We start from the raw sequence: 26,924 nt of genomic DNA on the forward strand, positions 1-26,924 counted from the left end.
AAATTAATTAGGCAGAGACCTCAAAGAAGATAATGGCAACAGTCTGTTATCAATACTAATGCAAGAGAGTGATAACATACATCTTGCAAACAATGAGAATACTGCAAATCGTTCATCGTCAGGAGAGACTGAACCATATGATTTACTTTGTAATTGTTTTTCTTGAGCCAATGTTAACATTGATTTGCACCGTTTGAACATACATCAACTGATGATAGAAAGAAGGCCAGACACATGTTGGGTGGTAAGAGGAAACCTGCCAAAGAGTGATGCTTCCCTAAGTAATTAACAAAAGCTGTAGTTTAAATTTTAATAATAGAAATTTTAAAATGACTGAATCCAATGATCTATTTTTCAGATGAGAAAATAGAATTCTCAAGATGCTAAGTGAAATTTTAGCAAAGTATAACTGGTTTAGAATAGATATTATTGTTGCCAAAAATTAGAAAATAATGTGTATCAAAGTTTTGAAAATAGGAAAATCTAAGTATTTATTTAAATTAACCACCAGTGGTTTATTTTCTTTGGTAAAGCAACGCATAGTTACTTATAAAAATCATAATAAGCAAGGAATTAAAACTACATAATAACACCAACTTAAATGTCATTGTCATTGTGAGTGATGGTGAGACTGCCACATTTCTGATTTTATGTAGAAGTTAGTTAAAACAGACAGGGTAATCCTCATGTGATTTCCACACCATCCTTTATTTAAATGTATCTGTGTTACTAAGCGTAATCTATCCTGTTGTTTGGTTCTAAATTAGCTTTCCAAATTATCCATATTTTCACATTATTGAAAAGTGAATTACATTTTTTTTCATGACTGGTCATATAATACATTTATAATTTCCAAAAAATGTTTATGTTTTAATCAATAAACTTAATTAACAAGAGCTATTACACACCTTATTCCTGAGGTCTATATATTTTACCAGGTTTCAATTTTGTAGTTCATGTATATTACAGTAATTACTTGGAGACAGTTGCCTAAATATCCACAGAACAGTTGGAAAGATCTTTTTGGAGTTAGGCACCAGCTTGATGGTTATCACTGAAGCCTATCTACAATTAAAATAGTACATTTTCTGGCAGTAAGATTTTTTCTTAAAAATACATTTGCACAAAAATGTGCAAAAAAGTGCAAAAACAAAGATTTTTTCTCGAATATTATGTTGAAACTTTGAAACAACCTGCTCATATAAACATTCACCCATATGTAAATTAGTGCTTTAGAAATGATTAAGTTAAAAATAACAATACTGTCTTGCCTGAAACGTAAAGCTCAATTATGACATTTTCTTCTATGATTAAAGAAAACCAAAATTTCAGGATATGAATGTTTCTTAATTTAAGAAAAATGTTTATATAACAAAGGTCTCTATTTTCAAATTTATGTCATTGCATCCATTCTTTTAAATATTGTGATAAATATTCATAAGAAAATGGACTTGTCCAATTCAGAACCATCTGGAGGTAAAAGCCAATTAAACCAAACATTTATTCTAGCTAGAGTTTAACATCTATGTTCCATGTCTATGTTAGGCTTATGTCTTTTTGAGGGCTAAGGCTGAACATTCTTTTGCAGAATATCATGACTCAAAATATCCCTTTCAAAATGGATCCCTATGAAACTCCATTTTTAGAGAACACTGTCCTTTTTAACTCGAGTTATTATTCAACATTATCAATGTGTGCCATGTTTTTAAAGTGATTTTTTAATATAGCAAATATGCTAATCTTATATAGTTACAAAAATGAAGTTTTACTTGCAACCATATTTTATTAACACCTTTGCCTGTAGAAGAAGTGTGATTTTAAGGATGAAAAGTGTATTTCCCTCTAAATTAACCGAAGGATAAATTTAAACTTGGCATGCTTCTAATTAAAGTAATAGATCTTAGAATTTTATTGCCCTACTGAAAGATCAAGTCTCCAGCACTAGTTAAAAAAAAAAGACTTTAAAAAATATATTTCAGGGAAATGATGACATCAATTTAAAACTGAGAACTCATATATTTTTTTCTTAAATAAGGGAATTCCAAGGGAAAAAATGTATTGTGTTTAAAACCACTGGAATCTTTTAAAGCAAAGACAATGTCTTATTCATTTAAAAAAAAAAATCCCATTGTCTAACACTGTTCCTAGATCACAGCTATTACTCAATAGATGTCTGTTGAATAACAGAATTAATGAAAAATAAGAGATCAATTTGCGTTTATATCAGTGGATCACATCACAGTTCTTTGGCAGCAGAAAAGTTTCATAGTTCTATAAGGCAGAATTTAAATAGAATACACATTTTAAAACTATAATATATAATTCTGGAATAAGTTTTAGTATCCATTAAGGAAAATATAATATAGTTCAGTGTTCTAGTGATAAGGCTGGATATTGTCTAGTTGTCAGGTTTATGCCTGAATAAGATAAGTGCTGAGCAGGCAGAAAAACTCCTTTGCATTGCTAAATGAGAAAATCAAGTGAGCCCTGATCACATAAAGAAAGACGTGAATGGTGCAAGAAATATAATTCTCCTCATAGAATAAAGTAATTAGTCATTATCTGAACTGGAATTTACATAAAATTCCTGGGATACACATTCACCTCTCCATTCTAAGAGTTAACAGAATAGATCATTGATAGGGACAACATAAAATGGTGGTCATCTTAATTTAAATTTAGCTATATATATGTAGTAAACACGTATATACACTTGATGCCATGAGAACGCTAAATATCTCAAATACAACTATGAACCCAAATACCTAAAGCCTGATTCTTGCCATTTAGAATGTGTCTAACACCCTCATTTTGCCTGATTATCTCCTTTTGCCCTTGTGGTGGGATTAACTAGAATTTATTAAACACTGCCTATATGCCATGCTATAATTCTTACAACTCCATGATGTCTGATACCCAAGGTAACATCCATCCTATGTCCCCACCCTGCTCTGTACCCCAATACTGTATGATGGACATCTCATCTTAGCATAAAACAGGCAGTGGTTTAAAGGAAATCATGCCACTTTGCCATGCATTCTCTGTTAGATTAAATTTTTCCAAGCACAAAGAGTGAGTTTTCTTATCATAGCTTGTTTTGTTTTAAAGTCCTTTCTACCTATTGAGGCACTGTCTATAACTAAAACAAAAGACTGGTCCAAAAACAATCAAACAGCACTGAGAGGGTCGTAAAGGTCAACAAGAACTTAAAAATTTAATTTTTACGATCGAAGTCACAGCAAGGCCAATTGAAATTTGACTGTATCTACTTTCTATTTAGTTGATAAAATTAACTAAATGAATAACAAATCCCCACTACATTCTGCTCCAAATCCAAATCATTAACTTTATCTTGATGATTTCACCAATTCCAACATAAAGCAATGATTTTGGCCTCAGGATATTAAGAAAAAATATTTTTTCAGGTACTATCATTTGTGTAATATTTTTATTTGTTGGTCTCATTTATGTTATAGTGTCACATACATACTCAAACATTATAAACTTGCATATTAAGACATTAAAATCTTACTTATAGGGACTTCCCTGGTGGCATAGTGGTTAAGAATCTGCCTGTCAATGCAAGTGACATGAGTTTGAGCCCTGGTCTGGGAGGATCCCACATGCTGCAGAGCAACTAAGCCCGTGCACCACAACTACTGAGCCTGCACTCTGGAGCCTGCAAGCCACAACTACTGAAGCCCGCGTGCCACAACTACTGAAGCCCACGCGCCTAGAGCCCGTGTTCCCCAGCAAACAGCACGGAACCTAGAGCCCATGCTCTGCAACAAAGAGAAGCCACCGTAATGAGAAGCCTGTGTACTGCAACGAAAAGTAGCCCCTGCTCGCGGCAACTAGAGAAAGCCAGTGTGCACCAATGAAGACCCAACGCAGCCAAAAATAAATAAATAAATAAATATTTTAAAAATCTTACTTATAAATGAACATATATTAATTTAGACTCAGAGAAATAGTAAAAAAAAAAAAAAATTATTGTGCTTTTGGCATAAATTTGATGAATCCCAGAAAAATGATCCATGTACTCCAAGGCATTTTAACTAGTATGATTATACCATGTATGCCATTACTTCAACAGGGATGCTTTCTAGTCTATGGAATAATTGGAAGCAAAACCCAGCAGGTTTCAAATGGTTCCAGCTGTGTTAAGTACTGACTGTGAAACAGATTCCCTCTCTTGTATGTTGTTTTGTAATAGAGTGATGTATAAGGTGAAAATCCCCAGATGGGTGGAGTTCCTATGGGTAATTCATGGGGAAGTAAATTAATAACAAAAACTAAAAGAAGCAAGATAATTTTAAAACACAACATGCAAATGAAAATGTGAAATACACAAAATGAAAGATGAAGCAATTATACAAATATGAAACAATAGGGACTGAGATCAAAAGAAAATATAACATCCTATCTGCTGTTCTCTGATGCTGTTACAAAGATCAACTTTTCATAAATCCTAGATAACTCAAAAACAGTGTTTTAAACCTAAAACAGATTAACAGAGATAACTTGCTTTTTAAAAAGATAGTTTGCATTATATATATGTATAACTGAATCATTTTGCTGTATACCAGAAACTAACACAACATTGTAAATCAACTATACTTCAATAAAATAAAATTTTAAAAAAAGATACAAAACTTAAATTCAAGAAAACCACCAAAAACAAAACTTAGAGAACATGTATTAAATGAAATTGGGCACCTCTGTCAGTGGTAAGTTGGTATCCTTGGAAAAAATAGGCGAAAAATAGGTAGGTTTTTGGAGTGTCTGCCTACCATGGGCCAGAAATCTACATGCACCCATGTATGCACACAATTTAATAACAACCTTATGTATTAGGCCTGATTACATCCATTTTACAGGCTAGGAAAGCAAGAAATGGTACAAATGATATATCCTAATGTGACACAGTTTTTAAAATAGCAGTTCTCCAAGTCATTTTTTTTTTTTTTTACTTCAAATATCAAACTACTTTTTGTAGTAATCTCAGTTTTCTTCATGTGGAAAAGGAATTAAATAGGCCAAATATTCTCAAAGGTCCATTTTGAGTCTTGAGAAACTATTCTGTAAATTCTATTAGACACTAAATTTATCTTTCTAAAATTAATATAGTAGCTAGACACCACTTTCTATTCAATTATTATTTTGCTGCTTTTTATAGGATTCATATGTGATTCTATGGTGTCATCTGGATGGCTCAAAAGTCTATTAAGTGAACTTTAATGATGACTTTTTTTTCTCCTCCAGAACACACTGTCTCTATTAAGCAGATATCAAAGTGAATCTATTGATTATTGTTTAGAAGTAATCACTCAATTATCTAAGTAATCAAAGGTTTAAATAAAAATTTTGGATGAGGAATTTTCGAAGAAAAGAAATCTGATCCTGTTTATGTTCATTCTTTCCCTTCTTATTATAACCTAACATGAATAAAGATATTATGATGGGCAGACACAGTGGTGTGGAAGAAGTGAGGGAGAAAACGGAAACCACAGATATCTCTAATTAGAATCAGCGGTTTTTTAACCCTCTGCTTCTCTCTCTCTCTCTCTCTCTCATACAAATGCAGAAATCACTAGTGAGTCAAGACACTGATAAAGCATATAAAGGTGTTAATTATATTTCACTGTTTACAAAAATCAAAATGTCAAAATGCAGAGTCTAAGAATGCTTACACTTGCTCATCTATAGGATGAGGTTAGGTTAGTTGGTCTTCACTGGACCTCCAGAAATATGAATGGAGGTGTCTAGGGAGATCAAAATTTCTTAGATTAGAGACTATGGGGACTCGTCAGCCACCAAAAAAAAAACCCAAAACCCAAAAAAACCCTTAAACCTAACTAGAGAGTTTGTCATCAAGTCCCAGCTGTTGCAGAAGAAAATAGGGACAGTAGCTGAAACCAGACAATCAGAACTCTCCCCATATATACTTTATTTGTTTAGGCCTCGTCGTCATATGCTTACCACAGTTTAATCTTATGGTCTAGAGTTAGTTTACTGGGAGGTATTGCAGGAAGAACAATTTTGGGTGCAATGAATTGCATAATGTCCCTAATGAAGAAAATGTTTCAAACTTATATCTGGCCTAAAAATAGTGTTTTTCAAGTAAAAGTAGGCACATATGAGGAAGAAATACCAGTGCAGAGGTAAGGTTCTAAACTGGAAATAAATGCTTTAGCCATGTGACTTGAAAAAAACACATTTTCTGTCTCTCAGTCTCTATATAAGTTTAATAAGAATGGTAATGTCTTCTTTCTGTAGTTGTTATAGAGATTATCAATGGAAATATGCATATATAAGGCATGATTCCAATATCAGCTGATCACTCTCATTGGGTAAACATTTACTGAATGACTACGAAGTTCACTCTTTTAGGAGCTGTTGTAAGTTTAGTCTTAGAAATACAAAGGTAAGTAAGACATTGTCTCTACTTCGAGGGACTTTCTTATATTCTCCTTAATTATTAAGCTTTAAGTTATGATATACCAGTATTTTATTAACTTAGTTGTCATTTGAGACTGAAAGATCATGAGGAACCTGGGTTGTGTTTTGAATGATCCTGAATATACACCTGGGGTTGACACTGCATGGCTGGAGAGGCTACTCAGCCCCGCCAATAACAGATGGTCCTGTAGGAATAGTTTAAACCCTGAGGAGTGCTGCTCCCAGTATCATCCAGAAGTCAATAACCCTTAGCTAAAGCAGAATTTAATTGTCTAAAACAGAGACTTTAGGTGTCAAAATGATCCTTCTTAATTATTACCATGTTTAAAAATCAATCAGTGAATTCAGCATAGTTTGCCATCACTGCTTGGCAGATTCTGGGGTCAAGACCGTGAATGAAAATGAGTTCATGTCAAACTAAAATATCCTGAAGACTTTATCTGTTTTTATTATGGTTTAATGTAATTTTGATACTCACTTCAGTGTGTAGCAAAAAAAAGTATTTTCATAAAAATTCTGACATCTTTTTTTATATTGGAAATTTGCATGCATTGAAACATTATTAATCTATACAGCTAAATTTATTATGATTTCTTAACTTTGCAAATGTTATCAGTATAAAAAAAACAATTTTGAAAATTGCAAAGGAAAAACATAAATAGAGATTTTCTGTTTCTAGGAAGAATGGACACATTGTGGATGTTTTATTTGACCCTTTATGGATGTTCTAGAGCAAAATATTTCTGTTTGATTTCTTTTTTTTGGAGGGAAGATACACAGAAATAAGTTGGTGTCATTGTCATTTAAAAATATATCTAGAAATTAAGAAAGCGGATGTATATGAGGTAACATAAGTGAACAAAGTCCACCTAAAGAATGACAAGAAATGAAGCAAAGAAAAGCTGCCAGTCCAGGTGCGTTCACAGCTGACAAACAAGGAAGGCTACTGTGATTCCAGGCTTCCAATGTGAAAATCGGTTCAATGGCATGAATATATGACACAGGCGGGCATCAACTCACAACTCAGAACTCACTCCATTTTGTCTCCATTTGTCACTTGCACCCCCTACAAGAACTTTCCTGAGAATCCTATGCAGCTGTGTATTTGAAAGTCCTCAGCATGCAGCTGCTATCACATGGAGGCACAGGTTGGTTGCAACCTCCAAATCCAAAAAAAGCACCAGCACTTTTTTTCCTCAAGAAAAGATCTACAAGGGAACTCCAGTCAGCAGAAGACACTGTCTTCCTATAAAAGATACATCTTCATTATATATATCCTGTGTTTCCATGCTTCTCCTTCTTGAGGTTTATTTAATGAGGAAAAAATCCTCATTTACTGAATTGCAGTTGCTATTGTCTTGCACAAAAACTGTTTCGTTTTCAAAATCAATCATCTGTGATGATTCTCAACAAGTCCATAGTACCTACTGTGGTCTGCACATGGATTATATATATGTTTTCTAGTAGGCAAAAATATAGGATTTGTAAAATCTTTAAAAAATAGGCATGGCTATTTCCACTGATTTTATATCTAACAGGACCTGTCCTGTCAAAGACATTAAGCATTGAAGAACTGTGAGGCATTTTACTGAACCCTGTCATAAAAGTAAATATATTGAAACCCATGTATGTCTGGAATGAGTTGCTGTGCTCCAAATACACACTGTTTACAAATGGAGAAAGGTGAATTCTAAAAATACAGTTTGAGAAATGACTCAATAGCAATTCCTTTGAGGATCAAAGCACTCACTTATTAGCCAGCCCTCTTCATTATGGTAATGCTACAGTTTTATAGATACCTAGGGTTATAATCTGATTTATGTTTAGAGGAGAGTATATACACACAATTGGGAGATTCTTCTAGGAGAGGTGAAGGCCACACCATGGACAGAGGTACCACGAGTAAGTATGAGAGTGCCTGCAACATCTATCTTGAATAATCAGAATTATCCAAGAGCAAATCTGTTCATTCTAAGGCATGTATTTGAGATTTTATTCTTTCAGACACATCCAATATTTCTGCATTTGGAAAAAATAGGCAAGACTAATTCCCTAAGGTATAAATCACTCTAATGTGGAAGGGAATTTGTTAGCTAGTTGTATTACAAAGCCTTTACTTCATATTTAATAGGCACCGGCAATACCAGCATTATACAAAGCTCTCTACTTTGCAAATCTTTAAAACTCCATTTAATTTTCAGCACTGATTTCCTGCAATCTAAGAGCTTATGAAGGGTTCACTGTGTTCATACCGATGTATGCAAAATGTGCCAGAACTTCCCTGTCTGTGATGGCATTCATTTGGAAGTGAATCCCAAATTTCTATCACTGGCATGCTTATTTCCGACTAAAATAGATATTCTTAGAATGAAAGCTGAAGATTAGGAGGAAAAAAAGGAGGCAAAATAACTAGCACTGGAAGAGATATATGCAAATATCAGCTCAATGACAATTCTTCATACCATTTACAATTGAAGCTTAAAGACCCAAATACTCTGCAATCCATTAGTTTCTCAATATCCTGGAAGGGATTAGAGTATTTCTTAACTGCTAACAGACTGAAAAAGGCCAGAGCCTGGATATTAACAAAGCTGCATAATACCAAAATGTAGAGATGGTCAGATAGAAAGACAAACTAAGGAAGAATGTTAAAATACAAGATATTATACAAACATGGTAAAACTGAACAAATTTCCATTCCTTCCTGCAGCCTACATAATTAAACATCTACATATTTTTTTTATTAACAAATATTTATTGAGTATATATGGTGCACTGCTGTAAAGTGAATGGTGTTTTTTTTTTTTTTAATATTTATTTTATTTTTGGCTACACTGGGTCTTCGTTGCTGCACCCGGGCTTTTCTCTAGTTGAGGCGAGCGGGGGCTACTCTTTGCTGCGGTGCACGGGCTTCTCATTGCAGTGGCTTCTCCTGTTGCGGAGCACGGGCTCTAGGCGTGCGGGCTCTAGAGCACGGGCTCTAGGCGTGCGGGCTCTAGAGCACGGGATCTAGGCGTGTGGGCTCTAGAGCGCAGGCTCAGCAGCTGTGGCACACAGACCTGGTTGCTCCACGGCATGTGGGATCCTCCTGGACCAGGGCTCAAATCCGTGTCCCCTGCATTGGCAGGCGGATTCTTAATCACTGCACCACCAGGGAAGCCCCCAACATCTACATAAATTAATGAGTGGTGAGGCTATAGTATACTCCTTTCAATAACAGATAAGTTAATTTCATATATTTTCTCAAGGAATTCCGGGATAATTAGTGTAAAATGACTAGAAAGAATCAATCAAATGTGCTTCACAGATCTTGCCTGTGCATGTATCTTCACCACTCCCAGCTATACAGGTGGTCCCAAGTCCATCATTTTAAATGTGATGTGTGTGTATAGCACTGTAATCAATCAAACCAATAAAGATAGGGGGGAAATATTTTCACATGCCATTTAAATAATGGATAAGTATGTAAAAACAAATCCTTAATGAATGACTTCAAGTTCTGAATGCTTTAAAGTTATATATTATGGCTCAGAAAATTCCAATTCTGCCACTATTCTTTTCTATAGGCAACAAACTGCCTATAGGACAACAATATGAGTGAGAGAGATTACGTATGGGTTGTTTTCCCAGTTTATTCCTGCCATCATTCTTTACTGTTAAGGAATGGGTAGAACTTATTTATGAACTTCACATTTTAATGAATCTTGACTTAGGGAAAAAAAGAATATAAATCAAAACCAAAATGTCAATCATGGTAATATATCTTTCTTGTTCTATATTTCTGATGGCTGACAGCCCAATAGGTTTGTATCAAACAAAGGCAAAAAGCATGTGTTCCTTTCCAATGAAATGTTGGACAGATTTAACAGCTATCTGAAATAACTCATGAAATCTTAAACAGTGAAGTATATTTCTTTTTGTAATTGAGACGTCATATTTCTACATTTGGATTTGCTTTTGTGATCCGATATAAATTTTAGGGGAGCTAACCTTTAAAAAGGCCATAACACATTAGCATTATTACTTATTGAACATGACTCCTATGCCTCTAGATACTTACAACTTTAAAGCGAGCCCCTTGTTGACTTGCATTCTTGAATTTTCACGAATACCTGGTCTGTGATTAGTGTCATATTTCAACAAACTTGATATAAATTTTAGGGCTCTGGTATGTAATAAATTCTGAGAAATATATTAAACATAAAATCAGCTGTCAGGAAAGCAAAAACTTAAAAATACACATAAAACAATTCTTGCTTAGTTTCCAACTACATGAAATATATGATATTAACTGATGTGTTAATATTACCGAGACAAATTTATAGTTTCAACAGAGGGTCCCCTTCAAGAAAACACCAGACTAAATTCAGAGAAAACTTACTGCAAGGATTTTAAGTGAAAGTGGTAAACAATCCACAGTTGTCTTTTTGCCTGTTTTAACTGCATGCAAGCTAAGAGCTCAACTCTGACAAAATCAAACTGAGAAAGTACTAAAGATGAGCCATGCAGTTGACATGGTCTCAAATTCTGCAAACACTCAATCTGGTACTGCTGGACCAACACAAGCACTATAGCTTTTCCCATTTGGTGGATTTCTGCATTACCCCACTCCAAACCCGCAAAATTTAGAAATCGAACAATCTAAATAACATATTAAAAATAATTGTGAAAACAGAGCTTATAAGAAGATAATTTAAAGGTTTTATTTTCCTATCTCAGTACTGTCATGTAAAATAATGTAATGTGAAAAATAATTCATGAAGATGTCATTTCTAATATTTTGGGTGTAACTTAAATACATCTCCTATATGTCAATAAGAAAATGAAACTTTAAGAGTCAAATAATTCAAAACTGGTTATGAGGAAATCTGATTTTAGATTTGAGCTTTTGTATTAAGTCCAAATTCTGTTTTACTATTTCATGTATTATATTTTAATTTGTACTATTATGAGAAGATAAATTTTAGCTTGAAATATTTAACTAACAAGACTATGCATATACCATAAGAATATAACACATTAGTATAAGTACAATATTTACAAGGTAATTTTAATGATGCCAAAGCCTGTTCTGTGACAACATGAGGATGACTAATCTGAAGCTAAGGGAACATCAGTTTATGGTGTTGCATATATATAGAATTCATTGCAACAAAATTAAAAAAAAATAAGATAATAGAATAGTTTAACTACTGAAATTATTTTCTCTATGTTAACAAATGTTCAGTAATCAGTAGACATGTCCATGCCCAATACAGTGGTAACTTTTTACTTTTATTCTCCTTAATGTTATTAGCAACAAAGGCTAAAATGTAACTTCAATGTTATACCTTAGGTGTATCAAACTGAAAAAATATATAAAATATTTGTCTCACAAAACCAAGAGGAAAGGTAGCCAGGCTGAATGGATGGCCCACGCTCATTTCAAATTCCTGAATGAATATCCAAGGGGTCTGGGTATCTACTAATTTCATGACATAGATCACTTAGCAAAGGAGTAGAAACAAAAATCACAACTGATAACATTTTAAATATAATTTGCATCTTGAGGAGCAATTTTTTTCCATATGCCACCTATGTTCATCCCTCACAGTATACTGCAAAATTTAACAGTTTAAAATATCTTAAAGTTTTTGCTAGCTTCACATTAGTTAACATTTGCTCCCTTCACTTTCAATTTCATTTTTCTTTCTTACTGTTCTAAATAGAAATTCTATGACTATCTTGTGCATTTTGCATGACATAACAGCATTTCAGTAACAGCTGCAGTGGGAGTCTCAAAAATGAGAAGTAATCATAAAAGTAATATAGTATCTCTGAATGATTGGGAATAAAGTAATTCCCTTTATGCTGTAAAAGTATATGTATACACTTGAGTATGGCATGCAAACACATTTTCAATATATAATTTCTTCAATATATACACAAATGTATATATGAGCAAATACTCTAGATTGTGAAAAGTTAAAGTAAGGATGTTTAAGCTCTAAAATAAGCATTTCATTTAGAAAATTAAACGTAACTGTTTACCCCAAACCAAACTCACAGTACAACTATTACAAATTGTTTTATTACCATAAGAAGTTGTCAAGTGTAAATAGGTCACTTTTTAAATTCTTTAACATTTTCATTTATACCCCTGCAAAAAGCACAATGGGGCCAAGAAAATTAATTCCCCAAATGCTGTCAACCAGGTTGGGAAACAGCAATAAACAGCTAACTGTAAAGCCTCCAGCTACAATAAAACTGCTTTCAATAAGAGCTGAGAGTTGGAGTATGCAAAAACAGGTCCTCTGGAAATGATAATCTGAAAGGGAAAGGGGCTGACATTTCTCGTCCCAATATGCTGAGGCAGTGGGTCTCAAAGTGTGGTCCCTGGATTGGCAGCATCGGTATCACCTAGGATCTTGTCAGCAATGCAAATTTTCAGGCTTGACCCTAGTGATACTGAACCTAACCTCTGGGATTAGGGACCAACAACTCATGATTTAAGAAACATTCCAAATGCTTCTGAGACACCTTAAAATTTGAAAACTTAATATTATATTTTAAAAATCATACTTATTAAGGAGATATTTTCCTTTTAGAGAAAATATGCCAATGAGCTTTGTCATTTAAAGCCCTACTGGAAATGATAATGTTGTCATCTTCTCAACCTTATAACAGTGAACTTTGTTTATTTATGAAAAAATATCAAGATATAATTTAGCTCTTTAAAAAAGGGACATTTCATTCAATCTGTGAATATTAAGGATACTTCCAAAAATTCATAAAAAATAATTTGTGGAAGATTCAGTGACAGATTTGTTATATTCAAGGAAAATGAAAGTTTAGTAAAGTAGAGTGGTTGAGGAACGTGGTTTATGAGTGTTTTATAACACATGAGGGGAAACAGCAGGGGGAAAAAAGTCAGACAAAATAAGAATCAATGCACTATAACCAAACTCATGGTGTAAATGTCAGACATTATGTTTTCATTGTACAGACAATACAAACTCATGATATTTAAGTTTGTTAACCCTTTGCTCAAGAATCTTGCATTTTACTCACTTCAACTAGCACCATAAAGTGAAAATGTGTTTCTGTTAACAGCAATCTTTGCCCACTCAACTAAAAATCTTCACAGATTATACCTTAGTTTATAAATTCCTTTGAAAGCTTTTGTTGTAATAAGCCCCACTTTTTCAAAATTGTGTTGCTTCAGGAGCACATTTTGTATTTATGTGAAGCCACTAGTTGAAGTGAAGGAGCTAAAAAAAAGAATTTTTACTTTTTAGCTTAACTAGGACATCTTTAATAACAGCCATATAGTTCAGTGAAAAAATAATTTAAAGGATAGTATATATATATGTGTGTTCTTCATTCATAGAAAATATGCCTCTTTCATAGTAAAATTGTACACATTTCTATCACCATCACCTGTCCTTACTTCCAGAAGTATTCCTTTTCTACAACACTGCAATTTTTCTTTCTCAGCATGAAAACTTCTAAAAGGTGTAAATAAGAAAAGCCATTTCAGTAGCTCTTTACCATAATAGTGAATTATAGCTACATTTGAACACTGAAATGCCTACAAGGAGAACAGCATAGTAACACATGGTCTCAAGGAATGTCTAAAATGCACTTTAGTTCCAGTTAGAGAATTACTCAGCATCTTATTTCAAAGATTACATCATACAAACAAATTTCCTATGACTGACTAAGCCTCGACAAAAGATCTTTCCCATACTTTGCTGAAATGCACTTAACGTTTATGTCACTGTACTATATATAGATTCAACTTTGGGGAAGAAGTCAGAAAAAGTGTGTCTGTACATCAATGCTCATAATACCCACCACACATAATATGAAAAGAAAGATGACGACGTGGGAATAATATCAGCATGTTTCTTCGGAAAACAAATTTCAGATTTTATATGAAAAGTTTTAAATCGTGTTATATTTTTCAAGATATTATGCAAATCATAAAATATCATCAGTATTTTGAGTGACTTTCCCATTAAAAGCAAATAATAAAAAGCCATGTTTTCTTTTCATTAAAATAGCAACTTTATATTTAAATCCACTTAGTTTCAAAAGTTACTTTTATCATCATGATTAACTATTTACCAACACTTATAAACCTCTACTAAACTCAGATATTTTCTTAACTTTAAAACATCAAACCTCTTTTAAAAAGCTCATGAAGTTAACATGAAAATAACTTATTCCAAACTCTATGTATATCCAGTAACTTCCGTATTCTCCTCTAGAACCTCCAAACTGACTTATTTTAATTCCTTTCATCCTGTGCATTCAAGCTCTTGTACTTTCTAAATGCTGTAGATATTTAATCTTTTAAGAAATGTAGATTTTAGTTGTAAAATCGTAGGCGTTATACTTAATGTTCTGAACGAATCTCTGTGATTCACTGCCAAAATGATTTTAATAAATATCTTACTACCATGAAACCTTAAAGTCACTGCAGAGCAACAAACATTGGATGGTGAGAGACAGAGTTTCAATAGACCATTCTCACCAGTCCCACCACCACAGGAAAAAAAGAAAAACTCTTGACTTTTCAAATACAAAGCAATGACTGTCAATACTATCCTGAAAATTTATCTTGCTTTACTTGATTCTCTAAAATCTGTATGTTCCTTATTTTTAACAAATTCAGATGGGTCATCACCATAGGTGGACTCAATACCAACAAAGAACTTGGATTACAAAATCCTAGAAAGTTGGTGTGTGAAAGCTGATCACAAAAGAGCAAGCAAATGAACTGACATGCTAGTTGCTCCAGAGCAACTATCATTAAATAAAAGGTATCTTTGGCCATAGTACCAGCTTGATCTTTCCCTCTCCCTTTCCTTGCTACTGTGGGATTGGCAGCTGGCCAGCACAAGGGACATGATACCCTAGTGCCATCTACAGGCTATTATTGACACTCAAATTTCATGGCAACAGACAAGCACCAGTGAAATAAATTAGACAGCGCTGCATTTAAATCTTTATTAACAAGGAATTATTAGACCTAAGAAAAACTAATTCTGGATTTGGTTGAAATATGAGTTTCTCAGCCTCTTAATCCCTCTTCATATGGCATATTTCACAGTTTAAAATGAGTTAAGACAGATCACTTATGCATTACTAAGATGAGAGAATATTTACAATGGATTCATTCTTTTCTGTATAAACCAGTTCTATTAGGGAGAAAGTATTCCTTCTTCTTTTCTTTTCTTTTTTTTTTTGAAAGAGTACTTTGGCCATTGTGGACAATCTGCAAATCTTTCTATTCAACCCCCAATTTACTATATTACAATAAAATCATCTGAAATTAAAGAGAAGACTTCCTATATGGCTTAGTCGCAATCTATCAACAATCATGTGCTTCACAGCTGATATACATTTAATATTCTACTATCTTTTTTAGAGACTAAAAAAAAATTAACCCCTTTAGCAACCACAGCTGTAACATAATTATAGTCACACCTTCAAACATCATTTAAAACTTGAGATTTGAAGGTGACTTTTGAGATCAAATGGTAATGTGAAAATCTTGAAGCAGTCAATTTGGAAACCCCAGGAGCAGAATTTGGCCTATCAGGACAGGTTTTATTCTTCAGCAAATGTTATCTTGGGACATTTTGGAATAATTTCCTCTTTTCATCTTTTGCCATTTGAAGGAAACTGGGAGTTTAAATAATTCTCAGAACTCAGAAATTTCAAAGCTGTTCTAAAAATTCTTGACTGAGCCCCAGAGGAATAGAAAAGGGGTCAAGTTTTTTTTCCCCTCTTTATAACTAAGCTAAAGTTAGACCAAAACAAGAGACACACTGGCACGTTAATACTGGTTGACTGGGCACTTGTATGCAGTACTTATAGACCAGTAAAAGTGCTCATTTACCTGTCTGGTGTGTAAGGGGCCCTTTGTCTTGAAGCCTCCTTGGGAACTGCACTCTGAGGCACTGAAGTGATCTGAACTAGTGGAAGAGCGTTTGGAAAGGGTGTCACAACCCCCGACAAAGGTGTTGTCCAACGGGAGCTCCTGAATCACGTGATGCTTTTTCACAGAAACCGGAGTGTCTGGTTTAAGATGGAAAGCGGGCTGTGGAGAAGCGGATTTGTAGTGCTTGGCCAGGTCAGGGCTGTTCGGCTTGAAGGTGGTTGGAGGTGCCGGACCCCAGTCAAATCTACCTATGCTTTGCTCTTCCAGCTCAGCCGGCAGGCTTATTGTCCCATTGATGGGTTCGTGAACTGCATCATCGGGTTTGGACTCTTCGATGGTAACAAAGTTCAAAAGAGAGCTCTTGGGAGACTTTCTTTTCTTCCTTTTCTTTTTCTTGTTTTGTTTGTTCTCCTGGTTGGGGGACATCCATTCGGCACCTTGCTTGCTCCTCTGAGCTGCTTTGAATCTTGATGCATGGCGACAGCGCACCAGAACGGTGACGAAGATCACGACGATGACCACCATGGCACCTGCGACAATGGCAATCATGATGGTGAGATAGTCCTCGTTTTGATAGGGTTGGCTGCTATCACCTATGTTCCTGTCCAATGGGGTCTCCATAGTCCTGCGAATCAAGTCATAGATATAGGAGGCATTGCCAGCAGTGTCATTAACATAAAGAAAAACAAGCACAAGTGTGTGCAGAGACTTAGGGTATCCCAGGTCACTTATGTTGACCACCAATCGGTGCAAGCCCACATCAGTAGGTGCTGGTTTTTCTTCCAGAGTGATGTTACCTGTTACTGGATCAATCCGAAACAGGCCTTTGTTGTTCCCACTCACAATTGTATACTTAAGTTCAGCATTCATCCCAGTGTCAATATCCACTGCAAAAACTTCTGCTATCACGGAGCCAGGAATGGCTGAGAGAGGCACCAACTTAAAAGAAGTATTAGAAGGTGGCGAAATGACAACTGGACTATTGTCATTGACATCCATGACATTTATAGTTACTTTTGCAGTAGAGGAACGGGGTGGTTGTCCCCCATCAGTGGCTTTGACATCGAAAGTGTAGGAACTCTGCTGCTCTCTGTCAAATGAGACATTTGACTTTATGACTCCAGAATAGGGATCCAACACAAAATTATCATTGTCATTTAAAATGGAAAGAGTCACAGCTTTATTCTCTCCAGCATCTGCATCTGTCACTGTGATTACCCCCACGGTACTATACTTTGGCAGATTCTCAGACACAAAAAATTGAAAATGATTATGAGTAAACTTGGGGCTATTGTCATTCTCATCCAGAACAGTAACTATCACAGCCGCTTGGCTTTGGAGGGGAGGGGTCCCATTGTCCCTGGCAGTTACTGTAAAAATGAATCTTTCTTGTTCTTCTCTGTCAAAGACTCTGGAGGCTGTCAAAACTCCTGTCTTTCGGTCCAGATCAAAGAAGGAGGCATTCGGTCCAAGCTGATAAACAATATCTGCATTTTTCCCACTGTCTTCATCTGTGGCACTAATAGTTGTTAAGTACAACCCACGTCGGTTGTTTTCAGAAACTGACAGCTCAATTACAGGCTGGTTGAAAATTGGTGGGTTGTCATTTTCATCCTCAAGCTTAACCCTTACCAGAGCAGTCTGATTTAAACTGGGCTTCCCAGAATCAGAAGCAACAATTTTAAAGCTGAATTCTTTGGTGCCCTCATAGTCCAACAAAGAGGAGGTCTCTAACAAATATTGGTTGTCGTATACTGCCTTCAAATGAAACGGGACCTCTCTTTCAATAAAACAGATCACTTTGCCATTCACATCTGTGTCCTTATCTGAAACTGTAATTAGGGCGATCTTTGTATTGACAGGATCTTTCTCAGACAAATACACTGTGCCATTGATGGGACTTATAATGTACCTGAGGTCTATGTTTGGAGGGTTATCATTTACATCAGTAACATTGATGGTAACCGTTGCTCGAGCGGGAGTGGAGCTGCCATCACTGGCCAGCACTGTCACTTTGTGAATGGCTGTCTCCTCTCGATCTAAGGACCTCTGAACTGTAATCAACCCAGTAGTATTATTTAAAGCAAAGAGTCTCTTGGTTGCAGGGGCGACCTGGGCACCAAAAATGTACCGGATTTCAGCATTACTGCCTATATCTGCATCAGTGGCATGGAGCTGAATTACAGAGGTGCCTACGGGAGCATTCTCTGGAATGTGCACCTCCACTTGACCCTCTTTAAACACTGGCCTGTTGTCATTTACATCACTTACTGTGATCTGCAGTATGGCTGTGCTGGATTTCTGTGGAGTGCCTCCATCCTCTACTTTGATTTTCATCACATAGGTATCTTTCTGTTCTCTGTCCAAGTTTTGCTGAACAATCAATTGTGGCCACTTCTCTCCTTCCGGAGTTTCCACGATATCCAGTCCAAAAACACTCTGCCCATTTAACAATTCATAATGCTGTACACCATTGAAGCCTGTGTCAGGATCTGTTGCTGATGGAATTGGAAAGCGGCTGTTGATCAAAGTGTTTTCTGGGATGGAAATATTGATGACAGGAGATGGAAACATGGGGGCATTATCATTGGTATCCTTGACAATTATTTTAATTTTGATCAGCCTGAAAAAATCATTGGGGAGGATCACCACCTCAAGTTCAAAGAAACACTCATTCTCCTCATCGTAAGAGGCTCCAGCACAGAGTTTTTCTCTGTCTATTCTATTGGAGGTCGTGAAAATTTCGCCAGTGCTACTGGATACTTTCACCAAAGGGGCATCCCCAGCTTTAGAAACCAGTCTGTAGACAAGGCTAGCGCTGGTCCCTGTGGCAGCATTGATGTGAGAAATGTTCAGATCCTTTGGTATGTTTCCTATGGGCACATTTTCAGGCAATTCCTCTCTAATAGTGTAAATAAGTTCTTGAGCTATTGCAGAATCCAGCCTTAAGCAGGCAATCAGAGCAGCCAACAGGTAAAAATCCCTCAGGTCCATGATAATGTATTTATTTTCTTTTCCTGGGTTTTAGGGTTTAAAGGTTTCCACTGAGGAATGATGCACAAATTGCAAGAGGAAGCGTGCATGGGCTGGAGGATGCATTACATCTCATGACTTATTTGGAGACAGCCACTGTCAACACAATCATATAGACAATATTATTCTTCAGTAAACAAAAGCACACAGTCACGAAATATCACAACACATTTTCCCACTGCATATTAGTAAACATGGCAGTTTGTTCTGCCACTGTTTGCAACTTAACTCTGTGGATAAAAATACTAAATATCCCAGGCTTGTTGCATTTGCCCAGAGAAAATGAAATTATCTACTTTTGAATTAAAGACAGCTGCTATTTTTACCTGTATTCACCCACACTGTTTTCAGGATACTGTTTAATTCAAAACATGCATTCTTGTTCTCCTCTTGCCTCCACCACCACCACCACGCCCCCACCCCCCATCTCCTCCCATTCACACCCCCCCTCCCCCCGGCTTACCCGCCTCCTGGCTTCTAACCGACCTCCCTTAGTTTTTTGGGGAGCCAGTGAAAAACACTAACTTAGCTATGGTTCCTGCTAATTGCTTTCTCACATGTCATACGTGATGCGTTTTCTTCTCTGCCACACTGAGTCATCTCTTTCTTCTAAAAAGACTATCTTTTTTCTTTCCTCCCAGTTCTTCAACTGCCTTCTAAATACAATTTTACTGGGAAGCAAGCATCCGGACATGCTGCTGCAGCGACAGAAGCAAGTCTCTGGCCACTGTATAACCTCATTGCCTAAAAGCACAATACCAAGACCTTCAGTTTCTTACCCAGACCTTGCTCTCATTTCTCCATGTTGCCAAATTATCACCATTAGAATTAAGAAACACATTAAAACTTTTAGAATATATATAATAACATAAGATTCCTTATCCTAGAGGTGGAAGAGAGTGCCAAGGTATAATTGAAACGCAGCTAACATTTCCATGTAACAGCACAATATTTTCTACTGAGCATAAAAGAGAGGAAAAAAACGCAGTTTCTTAACCCCGATCTCCGGTTGTACTATTAGTAACATCGGCCACACGTAAATACTGCAACTCAATAACGCAGGTAAAAAGCCTTCTGCTTAGATGCCCTCCTAACTGCAATTTAAACGGGTGCAAGGCTCCAGACAGCTACCTACTTGAGTAGAACTGGTCAGTACCCAGGCTCTAATCTTCTCGGCATTAGGCTGCACGGTAGCTGATGCCCGCGATTAGTTCCGGCAGAGTGATGCAGGTAGGGATGCAGATACAGCCTAGTAGGTGAGCTCTGCCCCAACAGTCTACCCAACTACAAACATCCCTCGTCTACACCGAGGACATATCTAAACACAAAATTTACAATTGTGCATGCGAAACTTTACACTTACGTTAGTTGCCTCAACCTTTCCCCTTTCCCGGTATGCTGCAGTTAGAAATGAGCTGTTCCAACATATAGAAAGCCATGCGTCTGGTAGCACCAGTTTTGGGAGAAATCAGAAGCAGCAAAACGTTTCCTCCTTGTAAAATGTGTTGCTTCGGGCTGGCAAATTAGCAACTCCAGAGAACAAATTCACAGATTTGTCGTTAGTCATTCTCTCCACATTTCGTCTCTATTACCCACGGGGTCTGAGCTCTTCTGGTATTTAACGCACACACAACATCCAGTTGCACTTCTTCAGCTCGGGGGTATTTTCCACAGCATCAAACATACCATTTCCCTCCGATGTCAATACTGCTTAAGTCTCTAACTTCTTGTAGGAAACGTCAGAGTTGGGGTGATGGTTAGTCTCTGGCTGCTCTCGGGGTGGGTGACAGTGCCCGAAAATTCCTAATTGGTTATCTCTTTCGTGCTTCGGAGACTCTAGGGCGCTCCTTCCTGTCTGGCACGCTCTCCCTCTCTCCCTTCTCCTTTGCCCCTCTCTCCTTCTCTCTCTTCTCTCTCTGAACTGAATTTCTTGATAGAACTCTCAATAACCCAGAGGGAGGGCGTGACGGCCTAAGCCCCTCCCCCGGCCCCTGATTGGCCCGTATCTTGCGGTGCGGGCGGCCGCAGCTGGGCGTGGAACAAGGCGCTGACTATCTGCCAGCCTCTCCTCCCCATCGCCCCCTCGGCAGCCGCGAAAACCCGGAGACCCGATCCTGGCCCCGGGAGAGCCGGGTTCCAGGAGGTGCACTGAGCATGCCCAGCAGGGTCCTGCCCGGGAGGAAAAAGGCGACGCTCCCCAGGCCCCCGCGGACGGGGCTCTCACGGGCGCTGAGGGGCTGGCGGCTGCTCCGGACGGCACAGGGCAGCGAGCGGCCGAGACCCGGCGGTCGCACGAGCAGGGGGAGCGGGAGGCCGGCCGGGCGTGCGGGCGGGGATCCGGCAGCCTCGGGCACCGTTGCGGGCGGTTGGGGGATGCCGAGGCGGCTCAGCTGCCGGCGCACGTTCCACACTTCTCTTTGCTAAATGGAGGGACCAAAATGCACAGATGGGAGAGTCCACCCGGGGTCCAAGACTCACTGTCGGCCCTCGGAGGAGAGCACGGCCCAGCAGATCCCCGGAGCGCGTTAAACGGGCTACATTCCCGGTGCCGCAACTAGAGGCTTTTGCTGGCGAGGACATTGGCAAGAAGGGCAGAGAGGGCGGATAGGAAAGGTCGGGACGGAGGATATTCGAATCTCAATCAAGACCGGAAAGAAAATTAATTTGAGCCCTCCTTACGTGCAGGGTGACGGAAGCTGCCGGGAGAAAGGGAAAATGACAGCCTCTGGGATCCCCTAGTCACCCTAGTCAGCCCTAGGCCAGTCTGCTTAGCGGGGCGAAGTCTTGTCTCCAGTAGCAGGACGGGCCGCGGCGGCCGATCCAGGCTGTCCTTGCACTTCTGCTCCCGCCGCGCCCAGAACCTGTGAACCCGAGCTCGCCCGAACGTGCGGCTGCGGCAAAAGCCGCTTCACCTCACCTAACTGCAAACTTTGCTCGGGAGAGGCTGGAAGGAGTCCTGTCCAGCTGCTCCCCAAGCTGTGGAACGTTTTCTTTCCTCTTACACTTTCTGCTGATTCCAACTTGACATGTAGTACTTGTCTTTCCCTGTGCAATTCATTTCTCTGACTCCTGTTCCGTCGAGTATCCTCACGCGTTTCTCATTTTCATGCAAGAGCCGGATAGAATGACTCTCGAAAGGATTACCCTTTTTCCTTAAATATTGGCCCCGAAAGCACTATCTATATTTGATTGATCTTTTAAAATCAGTAAACCACGAAGGTTTGTTTTATGGGTTGTACCTACGACGCCAGATGCCTGAGTAAAGTTAGAAGCATTAATAATAGTAACAGTTCACTTGGAACAAAAAATATAATATTTTTTTTGCATGACCTATAAAGGTTGTCTGAGAAGGTCTTAATGCATGATTGAATAACTTGTTCTAACTTACAGGGAGGATAAAGGGCATCTATTTTAAACCTCCGTGTTTCCCATTCTGTATTGGGCTGAAGATGCCTTGAAGGCTCTTTCATGTAGTTATGCACTGCGATGGCGTGTTCAGGAACACCTTTTGTTTTTGAATACAATGGCTTTCCTTTTTAAATATGAACACTTATTTTTAGATATTTAAAAGTAAAAAAAAAATCACTAAGCAAACCTACCAAACTTAGATATTGTATAAATAATTCCATTATTTAACCAATTCATTTGACATTGCAATTTTTCCACATCTATGGAAATGTAAGGATTTTTTTCGGACTTTTCCTCAGGTGAATATACACAGTAAAAGTGCAGTGCCTCAAAGCCCACTGTAAAATACATGAATCCCTTCTATGTGAAATATAAAACAGGTTTCTAGCAGACCATAGGTTGATACTGTTTTTAAATGGCTAGATAACTCTTATGGTAGTATTTTGTATGATTAGAATATACAAAATTTAAGAACAAAAAGGACTGCTTAAGTAGCTAAAAAGTCAAAAGAAAAATATTACCTCATACAATAATGCAAGTGAGTTGAAGATTCTTTTATTTTACCACAGTGAATGATCATTTTGCCGTTCACAAAATCTACAATTAAAGCTAGTGCATTTTTCCAATTGCCACAGATTTTATGCTCTGAACTAGTTTAAAATGGTAAATGAACCATCATTCTGATACATTTACAATAAACATAGCAGCACAGCCACTTTCCAGTTCATTTTGTAAGCATCAGTTATCTCACACTCTTATTCTAATCATACCGTAGTCATTTCAAAGTCACAACACATAGCTTAGCCATAATTAACATTATCACTAAGTGGAATTGTTTCTGTCTGCTAAGGGGTAGTTGCTTGTAGTCAGGACCCATTATTATCCTATGCTCATAAATGAAATCTTAGTATGAACACAGATGAAAGTTAAGGAAGAGAAAAATATCATCACATTATAAAAAATTATGACCATGAGACTTCAATTAACAGAAACCACAGGTCAAAACCCCAAAACGAAGCCCATGTAGATTCCTTTCAAAGGCCATTGAGTATAATATAGAAATAGAGCTACTGATTTCATTGCATTCCATCTTATGGGTGTTTATTTGGCATGTATAAATTAGTGGGATTCTTTAATCATAATAGTTTTACCTCTTAAAGCTAGAATAGTTGAAGCTTGTTTGCCCTATTATATTTCAACTGCTAAACTCTTGAAAGAGAAATGTTATTAGAGATCTTATTAATATTCCTGGAAGAAAATTAAATATGAAGGGTCATTTTCCTAACTCTCTGCTATCTTAACTTGAGGCTTCTGCCCAAACCACAATATAAAATATTTGCATATTGAGAGCTGCTCACAATCCACCTCTCCTAATTTTGTTTTAAAAAGGTATATCTGCATAATTATGAATTAGGGAAATGATAATATTCATTAGTTTTAGTTTTCGTAGGGGAGCATCTATTTTTTTTTGCTGAATTTTAATCACCTTTTTCTTTCATGAATTTAATAAAATGTTAGATTCTCATTTATATGATTTCCAGTACACATCTTCCAATATACATGTTACATTTCTGATTAGATCTCTTCAATTAACCCTTATACATCTTTGTCAATGCATGTTTTCTACAGCAAGGAATTATCACCTGTGTTGTACCTGATTAGTACTTTAAGAATTATGCCATCCAGGCTGTAGTAAAATTACCTTCGTGTTCTCTGCCGGTTATATAGGTCATGGGATACTTGTGAAGCTAAGTCACCTTCGGCCAGCTAAGCGAAGACTAAAATACTATTACAGATTTATACAGAAAGAGATATCGAGTTAGTAAAATTATTTTATATTGCAAGAATTTAATGTTGTTTATATATTTAAACAATAATTTCCATGTAATGGCATTTAATAACCTGAATTACTACGCAGTTCAGTTTGTTAACTGGATTTTCATCTATGATTTTCTAGTTACCACTCAGCATTTTAAAATTACATTTCACACAGAGATCATAAAAGCTTTTTCATGTTACATTTTCTATAAATGACATAGACTGTGGTATTTGGAATGATCAAACGACCTCCTCAAGGATTTCAAGACTAAAATTTTCAACTCTAATGTACTAGTTCTATATTCCAATCAAAGGTAAAAATAAAATAATAAAATAAAATAAAATAAAATAATAAAATAAAATAAAATTCTATTGTGCCCTGTACTTCAAAAGTTCCTTTAATCCAGATGTTTTCTTGTGGCTAACCAACATTAATCAATCAATCACAGGGACTTTTATGTCACAGCAGGTTTTATTGTCCCCATTTCGCGGAAGAGGCTAGACTATTGTACTGTATTTCCTGGGGGTAGAGCGGGAATTGTGTGAAAAATGCTAAGGGTTATTTGTGTTACCACTATTTAGAAAATGACAATGCAGAATTTTAACACCACAAAAAGAAAATTAACACCTTTTAAAGCTGCAAACTGGCAAAGTGTAGTAAGCTCCTTGAATCATTCTTTTGCTCTACTATTGGCTCTTTTCTTTGAACATCTTTCTTTTTTTTTTTTTTTCTTTTCTTTTAAGGAAAACTTAGACCAAGGTATTCAAATGACAAAGAAAGCAGGTGACAAGAAGCTTCACTCTCTTTGAATGACTGAACTAAATTTATCCCAATTTGCTATATTTTTATCACTGACTGATTATAGATGTCAGGTTTGTAGCTCTAACAGTTACTACAATATAAACTGACATTTTCCAGTGCCACTATTTTATCATGATTACTATATAAATAAAGAAAATATTGAATTTTCAGATTTCATTATTGGTTGTTTAAGACTTCATATAGACATAGCTCTCATAACAAATGGTTTCCCCATTACACGTAGGGCTCAAGCAATCACTTAGGAAACATGAAAAACTGGTTTAATGATAGTAAAGAGAGAATAAATATAAGTTTAAATAATTTGATCATTTTAAAATCATGTAATTTCAAGGGAAATATACAAAACTTCCTATTCTTGTGTCTGTATGATATTTATTTTTGTAAGACTTGTTCAATTAGAATATCAAGTATGATCAATTCATGTTTACATAAATGATAAATGTCCAAATATAGCATGCACATTATTTGAAAGCACCTCTATTTACACTAAAAATAGAGATAGAAAAATGTTGAGATAAGAACATGTTTTAAGCACAAATGCATTTGCCCAAAGATAATTGGGAAATTATTTTTCATAGATATTAGAACTATTTTAAGTTAAAATATAGTACAAATTTTAAAATTCTCTTTCAGTAGTACTATTTCTTATCATAGGAATATGTTGTTAAACGTAGGAGTTTATATCACTTGAAACAACATCATTCTAGTCACTTTCATTCCTTGTTCCCCTCCCCCCAATTTCTTCATGCATATGTTTCTTTTATGCCTATTTTCCCTGTCCTCTTTAAAAAAAATAATAAGCTCACATAATATTCTTCTAGGAGCCCAATTTGTTACATAATGTGCATATAAATAGACTTACTAATATAGGGCAGGATAGATAAGCCTCATTTTTCTCATATAGTCTCCTCACAGGGACCAAATTCAACCGAGAGTCCCCCTTGAACTGAATTAGGATGAGTCAGGGAGACCATGCATATTCCCTTGACTCCTGCAGCCTCTATATCACTGATGACACCCAAATAATGGAGATAGGGCTTGCTCAGCCTTTACAAGACAGTGATATGCTTTGCTTGGGATTTAAGTCAATAACACTCTGCTTACAAAAATTGTGTTTTTGTGTGTGTGTGTATATACATAATTCTTTAAAATAATGTTTTTTTCTTAAATGAAAATCTTATTTTGCAGTACACACTAATACAGTCCTTAAAAGATCCTAAAATGCACATCATCTTTTCAAGCCTATGCTTATGAATTGACTGTGTGTCAGCCTCAAACAGATTGGTGAATTTTTAGAATGGATTAAAAGAGCCTCAAAGAAACTTCTTGGCTGTATGGAATGGGGTCATCATAAGAGAGATTTATTTTTTTAAATAGCATGTTACAAGAAACATTATACGTGGAGTTTACAAGAAAGACTAGTTAGAAAAGTTTTCCTTGGAAAAATAT

General features: G+C 36.5%; 1 protein-coding gene across 7 annotated transcripts in view; it reads right to left on the minus strand.

Moving 5' to 3' along the window:
• Positions 1–21,527, minus strand: part of PCDH9 (protocadherin 9) — a 966,004-nt gene extending 944,477 nt beyond the window's left edge. For 3 of the 7 annotated variants that reach the window (XM_067712925.1, XM_067712924.1, XM_067712928.1), the window contains exons 1-2: positions 20,790–21,526; positions 16,352–19,522 (exon numbers count right to left, since the gene is read on the minus strand). In XM_067712925.1, the coding sequence (XP_067569026.1) occupies positions 16,352–19,387 (3,036 nt within the window). In that variant the 5' untranslated portion in view covers positions 19,388–19,522; positions 20,790–21,526. Of the gene's footprint in view, positions 1–16,351; positions 19,523–20,789 lie in introns of all 7 variants that reach the window. The other 4 variants (XM_067712923.1, XM_067712926.1, XM_067712929.1 and 1 more) reach the window with 2 other exon arrangements.
• Between the last annotated feature and the right edge of the window lie 5,397 nt (positions 21,528–26,924).

The sequence above is a fragment of the Pseudorca crassidens genome, chromosome 18, assembly GCF_039906515.1.
Source record: "Pseudorca crassidens isolate mPseCra1 chromosome 18, mPseCra1.hap1, whole genome shotgun sequence".
Taxonomy (NCBI): domain Eukaryota; kingdom Metazoa; phylum Chordata; class Mammalia; order Artiodactyla; family Delphinidae; genus Pseudorca; species Pseudorca crassidens.